Below are 12,678 nucleotides of genomic sequence, written 5' to 3'. Positions count from 1 at the left end.
TCTCCCTCGCCTTACGCACTTTACTACCCTACTACGACTACAACTCCTCTCCATTGACATTTCGAGGGCGAGGGTGGTACGGCGCGAGTGGTGCTGCGTCTGTTGCGGGCAGAGCAGCGGAGACGAAGGAGCCAGCAGCGCAAGCGACAGCACATGGTCGGCGTCTGGTCCGCCGGTGGCAGCTGTGGTAGTGGTGGTGTTTTGGTGGTGCCGCCACGTCGTGTCGCTCCTTGCTTCCGGAAGGTTGCCAGCTCGGCGAGTTTCTTGTTCTGAAAAGCTGCAGCGCCTGGCGGATTTAATTCCCCCCGTGCGCTCGCCACCGCCGTCCTTGACCGTCGTCGCGAAGACCGCGCGCGATTGACCACCGCCGGCTTTCCCCTTTCGCAGCCCGCCCGATGTCGTCAGCCGAGAGTGTGCCCGTGAATGGAGGAGACTAATCACCTGTCTCCGTCGCCGGTTTCTGTTGCCGCCGTAGTCTCGACGCCGCGCCGTCGTCTCCGGGGCCACACCATCACCGAGGGCTAGGACGACAACGCAGCTGCCCACGACGAAGCTCCGCCGTTCTGTGTTGGCGATGGATACGCGTGATGGATTACGGCTGCTGCCGCGCCTACATTAAGAACGTGTGACCTGATTTAGCCTCCGCCGCTTCTTTGCCCTTGAGCTTTCACACCGTTTGGGCGCCGCTCACAAGACTCCGACAGCTTTTTGTGATCCAATGTGCAATTCCGGAGACCCTCCTTCACGTGACTGCGGGCGCACTTCTCACATGTTTGGACTGTGAGGTAACCTGCACTTTACGAAGGTGAAGAATCAAAGGGAACACAAAAGTGTACAGACGCGTCCTTGCTGGATGACGATGGTGCTTAGCGAAGAAACGCCGCGACCACTGGTCAAAAACCGAGCACAGATGCTCCCATCCGGTCCGCCGTCACCGGACTCAACGCCACGGTTGACGCGAGAAGCGAACAACACACCCGTCAGTCACCACCATCACCATAGCCATAACGAGATCTCCAGAACGGACTTTAAGATGCGGCCGCCTCCGGCACCTAAGACAGCGCTTCACAAAACTACAAAAGGTAAGCTCAGCACAGTTTCGAGCTACAGATATTACAATTCGGTTTCCGAATTCCTTAGTTCACCTCCTGCAACGTTTATATTGTCATTACTCTCTCACCACATTGCATTTGCACAAGAATGCGCGATATTCTTGATGTGGTATCTTTATCATGGTCGGTGATATACGCTTAACTGTGAATGTTAAGCTTTCTCGATTCACGCTCATTGGTCGTATTCTGCATCCATAGACATTTCGATTCTTCTGGATTTGCGTAATTGGCTTGGACGCCCTCAAGCCGCTGTTATTGAGGTACGGCCAGTCCGAGCGATGCGTGATCCCTCATATGAAGGAGAAATCATATGAATGGTCATAAAATACGGCCCCGTGTCTCGCCAGGCTAGTCCGTAGTCCTCAAATTTCTGCTAAACTAGAACAGCTGTCATGAACTGTCTTATTGCCGCTAACTACTACTACGCAATGCAAGAACACGCCTTGGTTCTTGAATAAACGCCTCTTGTTTGTGATGACTCCAGCGCGTTACCTCAGCGCGCTAGAAGCAGGGTACCAACTCCTGCATGGCGTGCGTAACCGATTCGCGAAGGATGACTCGCCACTTTTACGTAAGGCTTTGAGTAGAAAGGACTGAGGAACACGCCCTGATTTGCATACGCGGGCGTCTGCCCTCGCGGCACTTGAATGAAGAGCTGGTGCGCGAGCGCGCCACGAGGAAGGGAGAGGGGAAAGGGGGGGGGGGCAGTACGATGGCGCCATTATCATTGACACGGAGCCGGAGCCGTGGATGATGGACGAGTGGGAGCACAAGTACGAGAGTGCAGGCGTACGCACGAAGACGACAGTGGCGCCTAACTCGTGCAGCGTTTCTTCTCTCCCTCTCTCGATGCCCTAATCGGATTCGCATTTCCGCGGAGACGACCCAATGGCGGGGACGCGGCGAAAGACGGAATCTCGTTTTACGCGTATTTCCGTTCTCCGGGCTTTGTTCCAGGCTAGCGCACGCCTTGGGAAAGATGGCCAAGTGGTGGTCTCTCTTCTTTCATTTGCTCTGCTCGTGCCTTTCTTTTTCTCCGACCCATGTCAGCACGTGGCCCAAGCGCAGCTTGCCGGCCTGTAGTTTGGCGCGTACATAATTAGTATGTCGAGTCACGCTCGCAACCTCTGCAGGGGTGGTGCCTTTCTGGGAGGTCTTTCGGCGTGAATCCATGACTCTTTTTCCCCAGTGGTCATGTGCTGGACCGGACGTTGCCGGTGCGAAAGTGCAAAGTTCTTGTAACATTTTATAGGAAACAGCAGCTGTTGTGTGATCGAACTCGCTATTATGTTGACGCGAAGTTTATCGTAAAACAGTTGGTCCGGGGCACGTAGGAGATCTTATCGGGAAATAGGCGGCCCTGCACCATCTCGCCAAGATGGCAGTCGGGATGACGTAGTTGGAACATGTTTAAATGTGGCCGGTGCGGCGAGTTCCGTCGCCTTCTTGAAAGTAACCAGAGCTAACAGGCATGTGTCCTTCATCGGCTGAAGCATGTTCTGTGAAGAATACTACACACAAGAGGACGGCAAGCCAACGAAGTTTGCCATGCAATGTAACAAGTTTGCCAGCTAACAAAACCATGACTGTCATGATAGCGGTCAAAGTGAGAGGGTAGGTCAAAAACTATGCACAAACTTTCACATAATAGAAGAAGACTCGAAAAAAAAAGAAACATGTCTCCAGTGTGCAACACTTGCAGACATTGATTGAGTATAGTACGGATTCCAAATGCGAATTGCATTCCTATGTGAGCACGTACTAAGCGCGCTAACTAATTGGTTAAGTAACAGATCATTGGTCATTTATTTCACCTGTGGACTTGAAACCTCCCTTCTAGTCTTCTCTGTCGTCTTTTGGTACGTCGATATATGTATATGGGTTACCAACTCCCGTACATGAAAAATGTAGCACAAGAAGTACCCAACCCTTTTTGTGGTTTAATAGACGCATATCATCGCAGAAACATGATAAAACGATATTCTCACAAATATCGTTAAGAATACAATCAATGCCGATAACCTTTGATCTGAAGACACCCATACCGTAACATAAGGCAGTTAATTATTTCTTCACATGCATGCAGACGAAAAGCGGGGACCCGAAAGAATGTTTGCCAGCTGAAGTACCATGGCATGTATTTATACGAGAAGGAGATGTTCTCTTCGGTATTCGTTTGTAGCTGCGGACATTCCCTGCCTTAAAGCTAATGCCAGGCCATCGATAGAACCTGGCTTACTGCGCCAGGTGTTTCCACTCAGCTTTCTCACTTTTAAACAGTAAGCCAAATGGCAAAATCCAATATTACCCGCAGATTCCTCGCAGTTGTTGCAGCCCTGAAGGTAACCGGACTGAGCGACGGTCAATGATACAAAGCTGAGAATTTTAACTACGTCGGCGAAATCAAGACTTGATTTTCTCTGCTACTCTTAATCTATTCCTCCCCTTCCAGCAGCGCAAGGTAGGTAAATGAGTTCAGTCCTGGTTAACATCCATGCTTTTCATTTATCCTTGTCTCTCTCCATATGAAGTGCGAGATCAGAGGCGACCACAAGTCCGTGCAAAAATCGCTGACTCGTTTCTAGGCTCCAGGGACCCGTCGATTTCAGCATCGTGGCAGCCTAGGTTATGTTCCGTCAACCGGGGAACCTTCGTGAAAATTCGCCTCACATTCGACCGTCCCCAGTGGCCCCGAGTCTTTTTTTTTCTTCAAGCACGGGTAGTAACTTACATGCATGCAGAGCAATGCCACTGACCAGTCGGGGGCGAACGTGGCTGTGGGAAGCCCCTTCACGTCGTTTCCTGCCATTACCCTTAAGGCCGCCCTTGACTATATAGCGCGCGGCTGTACGGTGTGTACAGCATTCGATGACTAATGAAACGACGTTTGTTTTTGTACGTTCCTGTTTCTCTCAGTCTTTCTCCGGAGCTTCTTGAAGAATCTGTTGCAAAAGAATCACTTTGGCGGGGAATTACTACTACCCCATCGGCTGTGCGCATCTATACGGCGCAGTTGCATTGCCATCTCGACAAACCGTGACATGACGCTTCTATTAGGCAGACATGAGGAGTCTCGCGCGCTTCGCTGTTTTCGTGGGAAGACTTGTTTTCAAACACTCGCATCGCCGCGCTCACGAGGTACGTACAGACCGATAGTGCTTTGTTTCCTTCGCCCGATGCGATGTATGCGAGTGTGTGACGATGGCGAAATCATTCATGTGACTCTCGGGGGCATCGAGCCTTGCCTCTCTTATTTTCCTGCTGCGCGAAGATTTTATCGGGCCATAATAGTTAGCGCGTGTGAGCAACAGATCCTTTAAAAATGTTACTCACGGGTGCAAAGGTTAACACGTGCTTACCGACTATCACTTTGCTGTGCATTCACTCAACATTCCTCAGCGAAAAATTGCCGTCGATGCATGGCTGTTTTCAGGTCTTCGTAAGGGTTCTTGCACACTGAAGGAATGTTTGTCGATGTCGACTTAAACTGAATTGCATTGGTATGTCAATTTTTAACTCAATCGACAGCAACGGTGCTGGTGGGGTTGACGGGCGCGTTGATGATGCGGATGATTTAGAGAACACGCACGTCCCCCAATAGCTCTGTTGACCAATGGGATCGAACATGATATCCTGATGACGAATTTCTTTGGCCACCTTTTCGCTAGAGGTTAGATGTTTCTATTCACCTAGTTCTCTATCTCTCATTAGTGAGCCCTTAGATAAAGTTGTGGCTTATCGCTACCGCCCCAGCCATCTGCCAGCTTTTTGCTTGTTTTCTAATCCGAGGTGCCTTCGTCAGGTGGATGCGTGTGTCGCGAATTTGTAGCTGCGTGCAAAACGGGCAGATAGCTGAGGCTCTAATTACTGCACGATCGATTTCTCTAAAACACCCTTTCAATTTACTGGCTACGTGGCGCTGAAATAATCAGGTGTCATCGTGTGTGTGCGTTCCGTAGGTCGCGGATCGCCACGTGACAGACACGTAAATTGGGGGGGGGGGGGGGGGTTGTTCATAAGTTCGAGACAATGCACATGGCTGGTTGTCTGTGTACGCCTATTGTTAGTCACGTGGTCCGTCATGCTTGCTGATAATTCAAGCCAAATATTTAGGGAGACAGCTCATCCCTTTCGACATCGATGGCTTCCTTTTTTACTGAATAGATAGGACCCACGGAGATTATTATTATTATTATTATTATTATTATTATTATTATTATTATTATTATTATTATTATTATTATTATTGTTGTTGTTGTTGTTGTTGTTGTTGTTGTTGTTGTTGTTGTTGTTTTGCGCTGTACGCCTCCCTGGTACCAGCATCGGTGAGATCACTGTTAATTTTCCAACATCAAGTTTCATCACCAAATAATATGCGTACGCGTGGTCCCCTCCTGCGTGTAGTCTCCCACGCCATATAAAATTGCGCTTAAGGGCAAGAAGATGGTTAAAGTAGTCCATAACTGAGCACTATTGGCTCGGATCTAGATCAGACGAGTAGTCTAACGGCCACGCATATGGCGCCCTATAACGCACGCTTCGCGCTCTCTTGATGATGGACGGCGTGGGGGTCGAATTAAGGTCATTGTCTCTAGTTGAGCAGTGAGATTGGGGCGGGTCGCCGTGGACCACTTATGTGTGCTAGCTGACTCACCAATTGAACGCGCGTTCCCAGCAGCCGGTTCAGCCGCAGGATCCCTAATGTCGTTAGTGGCGGGAGTCGGCCCGACAAAAGAGCGCCACGCGTCCGTCGGCCCACCGCAGTGCAGCCGCCCCGCACGTCTTCGGGTGGCCAGGCAGTGGCGGCTCCGCTTTTGTGCGCGCGCGTCGCCGGTATCCGTGCCTAAGCCCGAAGTGGCTGTTGTTGCCGCGGCGTGCTCGTCCCGCGAGCTGACTCTCCAGTCCCTTGATACCCTTTGGCGTCGTGTACTCGCCCGCCAAGGGTGTTTGCCCTTCTTACACGGCATTGGCAATCTTCAAAGCCCCACCGAGCATCTGTTGAGTCCCGCCAGCCGGCGGGCCTATAGAGAAAAGGTTGCGCGCACTTCTGGCTGAGCTTATCCGGGGCAGAAGTGAAATGAAAACAGAAAACAAATTGCTAGAATAAAAATGTGCTAACGATTTTACCTCCCGGTATTGGTGAAGACGTTTGACAGCCCCGGCGCGTGGGCGCTGCCATGTTCGAACACGTGACCTCCATTGAGCGCCTTCTAGCCTCTGCTTCTCGAAAGCAGACGACGTGCTGAGTAAATGCAGAGACGCGCTGTTTTCGTGGGCTTTCTTGGTGAATTATTATTCGCCAGCGACGCAAAGCTTTCGAGCACAATCGCAAGCGGAACGTTAGTGCTACTGATCACTTACACCAGCCCTTATTTTAGCTTCATGGGCGTTGAGTGGAATACTCCAAGTCGGCGCGTGTGCGTACTCCCGTGAAGCGATACCCCATAACGGTGTTAAAGCGTACGGAAGGGGCTAGGGAAACGGTCGGGCAGTACAGGCTGGTCTACGTGTCCGATGGGCACAGACGTGGGTCGTGGCGGTTCCAATGCAGGCAGTGTTTCTGCTGGTCGTCAGGCTTTCACAGCTCTCGTGCACTTCTCTCAGCTGTACCGTGCTTACACAAAACGTACGTGAGACAGCTTGGAGTACTGCCGGGGACTTACTACAGCGCTGAGCTCATGGTAGATTACTGACTCGCACGTCAAAAAATTCACTATGTCGAAATTTCCTCCTTTATGCATTTAATGGCTATGAATAAAGGAGAGCACAGCCGACATGTAAATATAAAGCTGCCGAAGCTATTATATTCGTGGTTGTATAGGAAGGCCAAATTCGTTTGCCATGTAGGGCAGGACACTGACAGAACTGAACTATTCATAGGCGGATGAAATGGTCCTATTTGTGTTTACGACGTCGTCGTGGTTCTTTTCTCTGCATTACGTACTGCTGCATTCCACTCAATATTAACATTGATCGAGTGCCTAATTCATACAGTTGTACTTTGCTAAACACGTACTTATTTATTGAGTTCTAATCGTAAGATCGGCAGCTGGCGCGGATCTCTGATGTACTTTGAGCAACGGGAGTGTTCTTTCTTTTTTTCTTTCTCTTGTTTACCCGTTTTGCTCGCTCTGACGATCGGGCTCGGCCAGCTTGTGAGCACCCCTCTCGGCAGCCATTGACAGACGCACCCCGTCTAAGCCTCTGCCCCCGAGGCGCCCAACTAAACCCAACGAAAAACGCGGCATTTGGCGTCATGCTTGGAGGCCCACTTGTGAGCTGCTCTGGTCTTGCGATGAAGGCAGGGAGGGCAGCGGCCTCAAGTGCAGCTGCCGCCACGTTTGGGTCCGCGTATTCGGTTACGCATGCACCGCGAGATTTCTAGGCGCGACCTTCGAGAGTATTTTGCCCCGTATTCCCTAGTGCGCGTGCATGCGCGAGGCGTAAACCATCTTTCGTTAACCAGACGTTCTTTTCACCTAACGCAATGCCCTCTAGCGTTGCAAAGTCTGTTGAGCACGCGCGCGGTTTCTTTTCCGCTTCGGTTCTTGGAAACACGCCCAAGCGCCGCTGCATCTTAAGCTCATGACATATGGTACGACCTCTTTGAAGGGTGACGCCTCTGACTGGTGGAATCTGCTCGAACTTGTTGAAAACTGCTTGAAAACGTTTTTGGTACGATACGTCGTACGTTGTATAGCACATGGCATCGCACTGCAGTACTGTTATCCATGAATTTGCCCAAATAATTTGGTGGCGTATCGGCCTCTAAGAATATATTGCTATATTCGGCGCGTTTTTCAAACAGAAAATGCAGCGAGAATGCGGGAACAAAGGTGGTGTCGATGCCCGCATGCCCATTTAGTACGCGCGTTGTAGTACGTTTTGAGCAGTTCCGATCTCTTCCCGACGACTTGTCGCTGGGTGATTGCGTTTTAAATACGAAGCGTGACTGTTTGTGTTTAAAGAGCGTTCGCTCTGTGCCGGTCGCTGAAAGCAGTCTGTCACATATAACATTCCGCCGGCTTTTTTCCCTCTTCAGGCTCTCTCTGCCGCATGGCCTGTGTGTATTACGGGGGACGCACACTTGCTCGTCCTGGGATCCGGCTGTTGCACCGGCGTAGAGTAAGCGGCGTCGCTGTATATAACTTCCCATTGATCCTCGCCCCGTCGTTTGGCTATGCCACACATGTATTTTAAACGACCTATATCTCGCGCGTGTTCAAATCTGTGTACGTGCAATAGTACGTGCCTGTCTCCGATGAGTCACAACTGGCTGCACGACGCTCTTTTCTAGCGGCTGCGGATAAAATTAATGTGGAAAGGCGGCAAAGCAAAAGCAAGTACTGTGTACGCGTTCTCTCGCAGAGTCTCAGCCGTGAGGAAAATAACAAGGCAACACTAAATTGAGAGAGAGAGAGAGAGACAGAGAAGGTCCCTGTAGCATGAGTCTCCCAGCTCACGGCGATATTGCAATCGCACAGACACACACACACGCACCGGCACACGAAAGGACGAAAAAATAAATAAAGCAGCAACGAACCTGCGGCGTGGCGACATCGCGAACAGGCAGCTGCGCAGAAGCTGTGCACTGCCGGTGAGCGCCAATCGCGTTCCGTCTGCCTGGCTGTCGCCGACGCCAGTTTTGCGGCAGGTGGTGCTCGAGCCCCGTGGCGGCGGGAAAGTGGATCGGCGTCCAGCGGGTGCACGTGAGATGAGTCCGCGCGGGCCGAGCGAAGTCGCCGGCACCGATGCGTCCTCGGCCGCCCTCCCGTCGACGGACGGCCATCGCTGCGATGGCGCGCGTACTCCCGCCGTCGTCGGCCGTCTCCTGCAGCAGCGTGCGGCGAAGGATCGTGGCTTTTTACTCCAGGCTCTTCCTGCGGAGTGAGTGCCGGTGGATGGCGGCTACGTTGTCGTGCGCGCTAATCCGTGCCTTTCGGCTGTCTAACTTGTGGAGCGAACCACGTGCTTTGTTGGAACAGGGCAAACGCGCGGTGTCGGCGCGCGATGAAGTTTCCGTCGTGGGACGTATCGCGCCGCGAAATACGAAAAGGCGCGTGTACTTTGATTTAGGTGCACGTTGAAGAACCGGAGCCTGCCACTGCGGCGTGTTTCATAACGAGATCACGGTTTTGGCACGTAAAACCCCGGAGCTTAGCTTTTCAGTTCGTGTTATTGCAGCGGAGGGATAAAAACTGAGTTTGCGACAGGTAGTCTAGATGGAATTTTTGCAACTGCTATTTATTGGTAGCTCTGGCACCGCGCAATGCAGGATAAAGTTATAAATTTTGACAGTCACTTATACGGTATAGTACTGTGATCCACTGGCGCGCGCCTAAGCAGAAATGGCTGGAAGCAAGTGTAGGAGAGCTTTTACGTCTGGTATTTAGACTAAGCGCAACAAGCACACGACAGCTGACAATACACAACTATCGCTAAACTTGCGCCTGAACATTAAAGAAATTTTTTTTCGAAGTACGACAGTTTCATAACATGATAAATTAAGTAATCAACACGGCAGCAGTTCGCGTCGGTTTTAGTAGGACGTGCAAAATGAGAGAAAAGGCGCTTTTCGTCGAATACAAGAACGGAATTTCTCGATGCCATATTTTTTTTTTTCATTAGGTGTCGCCTTTCTTTACTTCATCGACAAAACAATGACGCAGCGTAACTAGTTTGGCTTCCTATGGGATCGGTTTTGCAAGGTATGTCTAAAACCAGCACAGTGAGACAAGTTGGTTACTTAAAATCTGGATATGCATGCCTGCGCGTGACCTGTAGCGCATCGCGGGGTGTCCAGTTTGAATTCGATTTATGGAAAGCAAGGCATCGGCTTTTGAAGGGAGGTTTGGTTACAGTTGTCTCTATATAGCTCAGTGTTGTGTAATGTTGATATGTTCCTAGCCAGTGGCTTTGGAAGGATCGTAGCCCTCCTTTCTTTTCTTGCTTTATTGCATTCTTCACATAGCCCATTTCTGTGGCATTCATTTTTCCTTCATTCGCTTCTAGGAAGTGTGCTTCTAAGAACACATGCCTAGAAGTCTTCTAGCAGCATGCCCTAGCCGCTCTTTCGTCCCCTTACTTTACCGCATCTCGTTGTCGTAGACGATGGTTCGTGAGCGCTTTTTCTTTCTTTCCAAATCGTAGCGTCACTGTTTGTCTTTCAGCTGCGGTCACCACGACGCTTGGCCATATGGTCGGCTGGAAGTGCGCTTCTAGGCATGCTGAACGCGCCGAGACCTTTTTCCTTCCTCGCGCACTGCGGTAGCCGCAGCCGGGTGTTGAAAACGAAGGGCAGTCATTCTAGAAAGACAGCCAGCCTCTATCTTCTCCTCCTCACGCTGGAACGCACGCACACAGCAGCGTGGCGAGACGAGAAGGGCACATGGGCACGTGGTTTCGTATAGCGCCACCGTGCCGTGCAAGCGCACAAACGCGCGTCTCCCGCGTCTGTGTTTCTTGTTTTAACCGGGCTCTGCGGGATTCTGGGAAAACGCGCAAGGAGCGAGCGAGAATTTCACGGAGCCAGGAGGGGAGGGCAAAACGGTTCCTGCGGGCGCTTTCGAAACCACGGTGGCGGGGGTGCTGTAGGGAGCGCTAGCTCATGGAAGGCAGCATGCGTGCATGTGTGTGCCGCACGAATGAGCAGAGCCCGCGCTGAACAGCTGCGACCTCTCTTCGCCGAGCGGGTGTGAGGGAGAGTGGTTGTGCTGAGAAGATGAGGCACTTGGCGGATCGCGCCCCATCCCCCCCTTTTGCGAACCTGCGCTTTCTGCGCATAACTGTGCGCTCGAGTCGAAATGGCATGTGACCGCGAATACGGCGAAGCATGTGTACGTTTGTGTGTGCGTGCGTGCATGCGTGCGTGCGTGCAGGGGAAGTGTCGTGACGGAAGCGTGGGAGTAAAACCCACGGAGCGCGCTTTTGCTTTAGGGTTAGGGCTGAACTACAGAAGGACGGGCTTTGCTTAGTATATCGAGTGGCTCTCTATTTTCCATCAGATACTGCTTCCCTAGAGTTCACGACTGTGATGTTTTGCGGTAATTTGGGGCACCTCCGCAATCGCTTGTGACTGGGCTCGCAAAACTGCATTAGCCGGGAACGTGACGCGAACAGGATTGGATCTATTGCGAATGACCATGTCCACCTGCGTCATATACTAACGCGCACCGTAGCGACACCACCTTCACCGCGTTAGGTATCTCTAGCGCCTCTTCGGCGTCGCCGATGTTTACCGTTAAACTTCACAAAACCACGGGCTGCAGTAGTGGCCTTTCTTCGCGATAATTTTCTGTTAGCAGGAGGCGTACTGTTTACTCTAAGATTTCGTAGTCAGCGGGCGACGCTTACCGCCATCTGCGCGCTCCATCGTACACGTCATCGCATGAGCTTTACAGATCCAAAATACTGATACTCGCCCCCTCCCCCTCCCGTCACTTTAACAAATCAGGAATTAAAGAAGTATTAAAAAAAGGAGGGAGGCCGCGCACTATCGTGACCACAGCTTTCCCACCGTGTCCACCTATTGCTCTGTTTGGACATGTCCGGTGTTTCGACACGCTCCACACTTTCGACGGCCATGGGAGTATTGGCGTGTCTTGTCACCGTTTTGCCACATAAAAAAAAAAATGCACCTTTATAATGCACAAGGAAAGCCAGTTTGACGGCGAGTTGTTAGTCGGGCCCTTCGACCCCAGCTCTCTCTGCTGTTTTTCTTCTCGTCCTGTATTATTTCTTCCTAGCAGGAAAAAGACACAAGCACTTCGATTTTCTTTGCGGGGATTGAGTTCTCCGCCTTTATTCACGCTGTCCTCATCCCCCTTACCCTCACCGCCTTCTCTTTAAATACGGTGTGGTTTTAAAAGGCCGTGAAAAGCGGGCAGGAGGAGGCGCAGGTAATACCGTTTCGTCTCGCGCAGAAAAGAAGTCACCCTCTAAATCCCGGGCGATGAAAGGGAAGAATTATGGAAGCGAAGTCAACTTCTCACGTTTCGCCCTGTGTCCGCCGTAAAGCGCGCGCTGACCAGGCGAGTGATTGTCAAGCGTAAGCCCGGTCGGGGCACACGGCTGTCTGTGCGTCATGACAAAAGGTACGGTGATGTAATCGCTGAGCGCAGCCAGAAGAAAGCGGCTCGAGTGGCTGCTGTCGCGTCCCTATTCCGATATCTTCTCTACTATATCGAGAGGCACGGGTCCGAAGGGGTGCCCTCCAACGGAGAAACAAAAGAAAGAAAACGAGGGTGGCCTCGGCAGATGTCGCGGAAAAAGTTGCGGAAAGTTTCTTTCCGATCCGCTTTGCGCCCAAGCGTGAGACTGGGCTCTTTCTTTGACCGCTTTGATGTCACCATGCACACGCTTTTAGAGTGGAAGAGAGCGAGAAACCTGGACACGGTTTTCGCACGGTTCATGTACATTATATATATATATATATATTTAAATATATATATATCATCCAGCGGTGTTAAGAAAGTGGACGCTTTCGTAGATTTCTATACGACCTTAGTTTACGTTTGACCGAAAGCCTCAGGCAGAGCCGATAAATAAAGCGGCAGATAGCTGATGT

General features: G+C 51.2%; 1 protein-coding gene across 6 annotated transcripts in view; it reads left to right on the top strand.

Annotated features, from left to right (window-relative positions):
* The window catches only part of pnt (ETS transcription factor pointed), a 196,753-nt gene that overhangs the window by 120,969 nt on the left and 63,106 nt on the right, over positions 1–12,678 (top strand). Inside the window, exon 1 of one of the 6 annotated variants that reach the window (XM_065429327.2) lies at positions 106–1,082. The exons of 4 other annotated variants lie outside the window; for them this stretch is intronic. In XM_065429327.2, the coding sequence (XP_065285399.1) occupies positions 854–1,082 (229 nt within the window). In that variant the 5' untranslated portion in view covers positions 106–853. Of the gene's footprint in view, positions 1–105; positions 1,083–8,719; positions 9,000–12,678 lie in introns of those variants that run through there. One more of the 6 variants, XM_065429328.2, reaches the window with a different exon arrangement.

The sequence above is a fragment of the Dermacentor albipictus genome, chromosome 4 (genome assembly GCF_038994185.2).
Source record: "Dermacentor albipictus isolate Rhodes 1998 colony chromosome 4, USDA_Dalb.pri_finalv2, whole genome shotgun sequence".
NCBI lineage: Eukaryota > Metazoa > Arthropoda > Arachnida > Ixodida > Ixodidae > Dermacentor > Dermacentor albipictus.
Note: the sequence above shows the minus strand (reverse complement) of the source record. Positions and strands in the feature narration are given on the sequence as shown.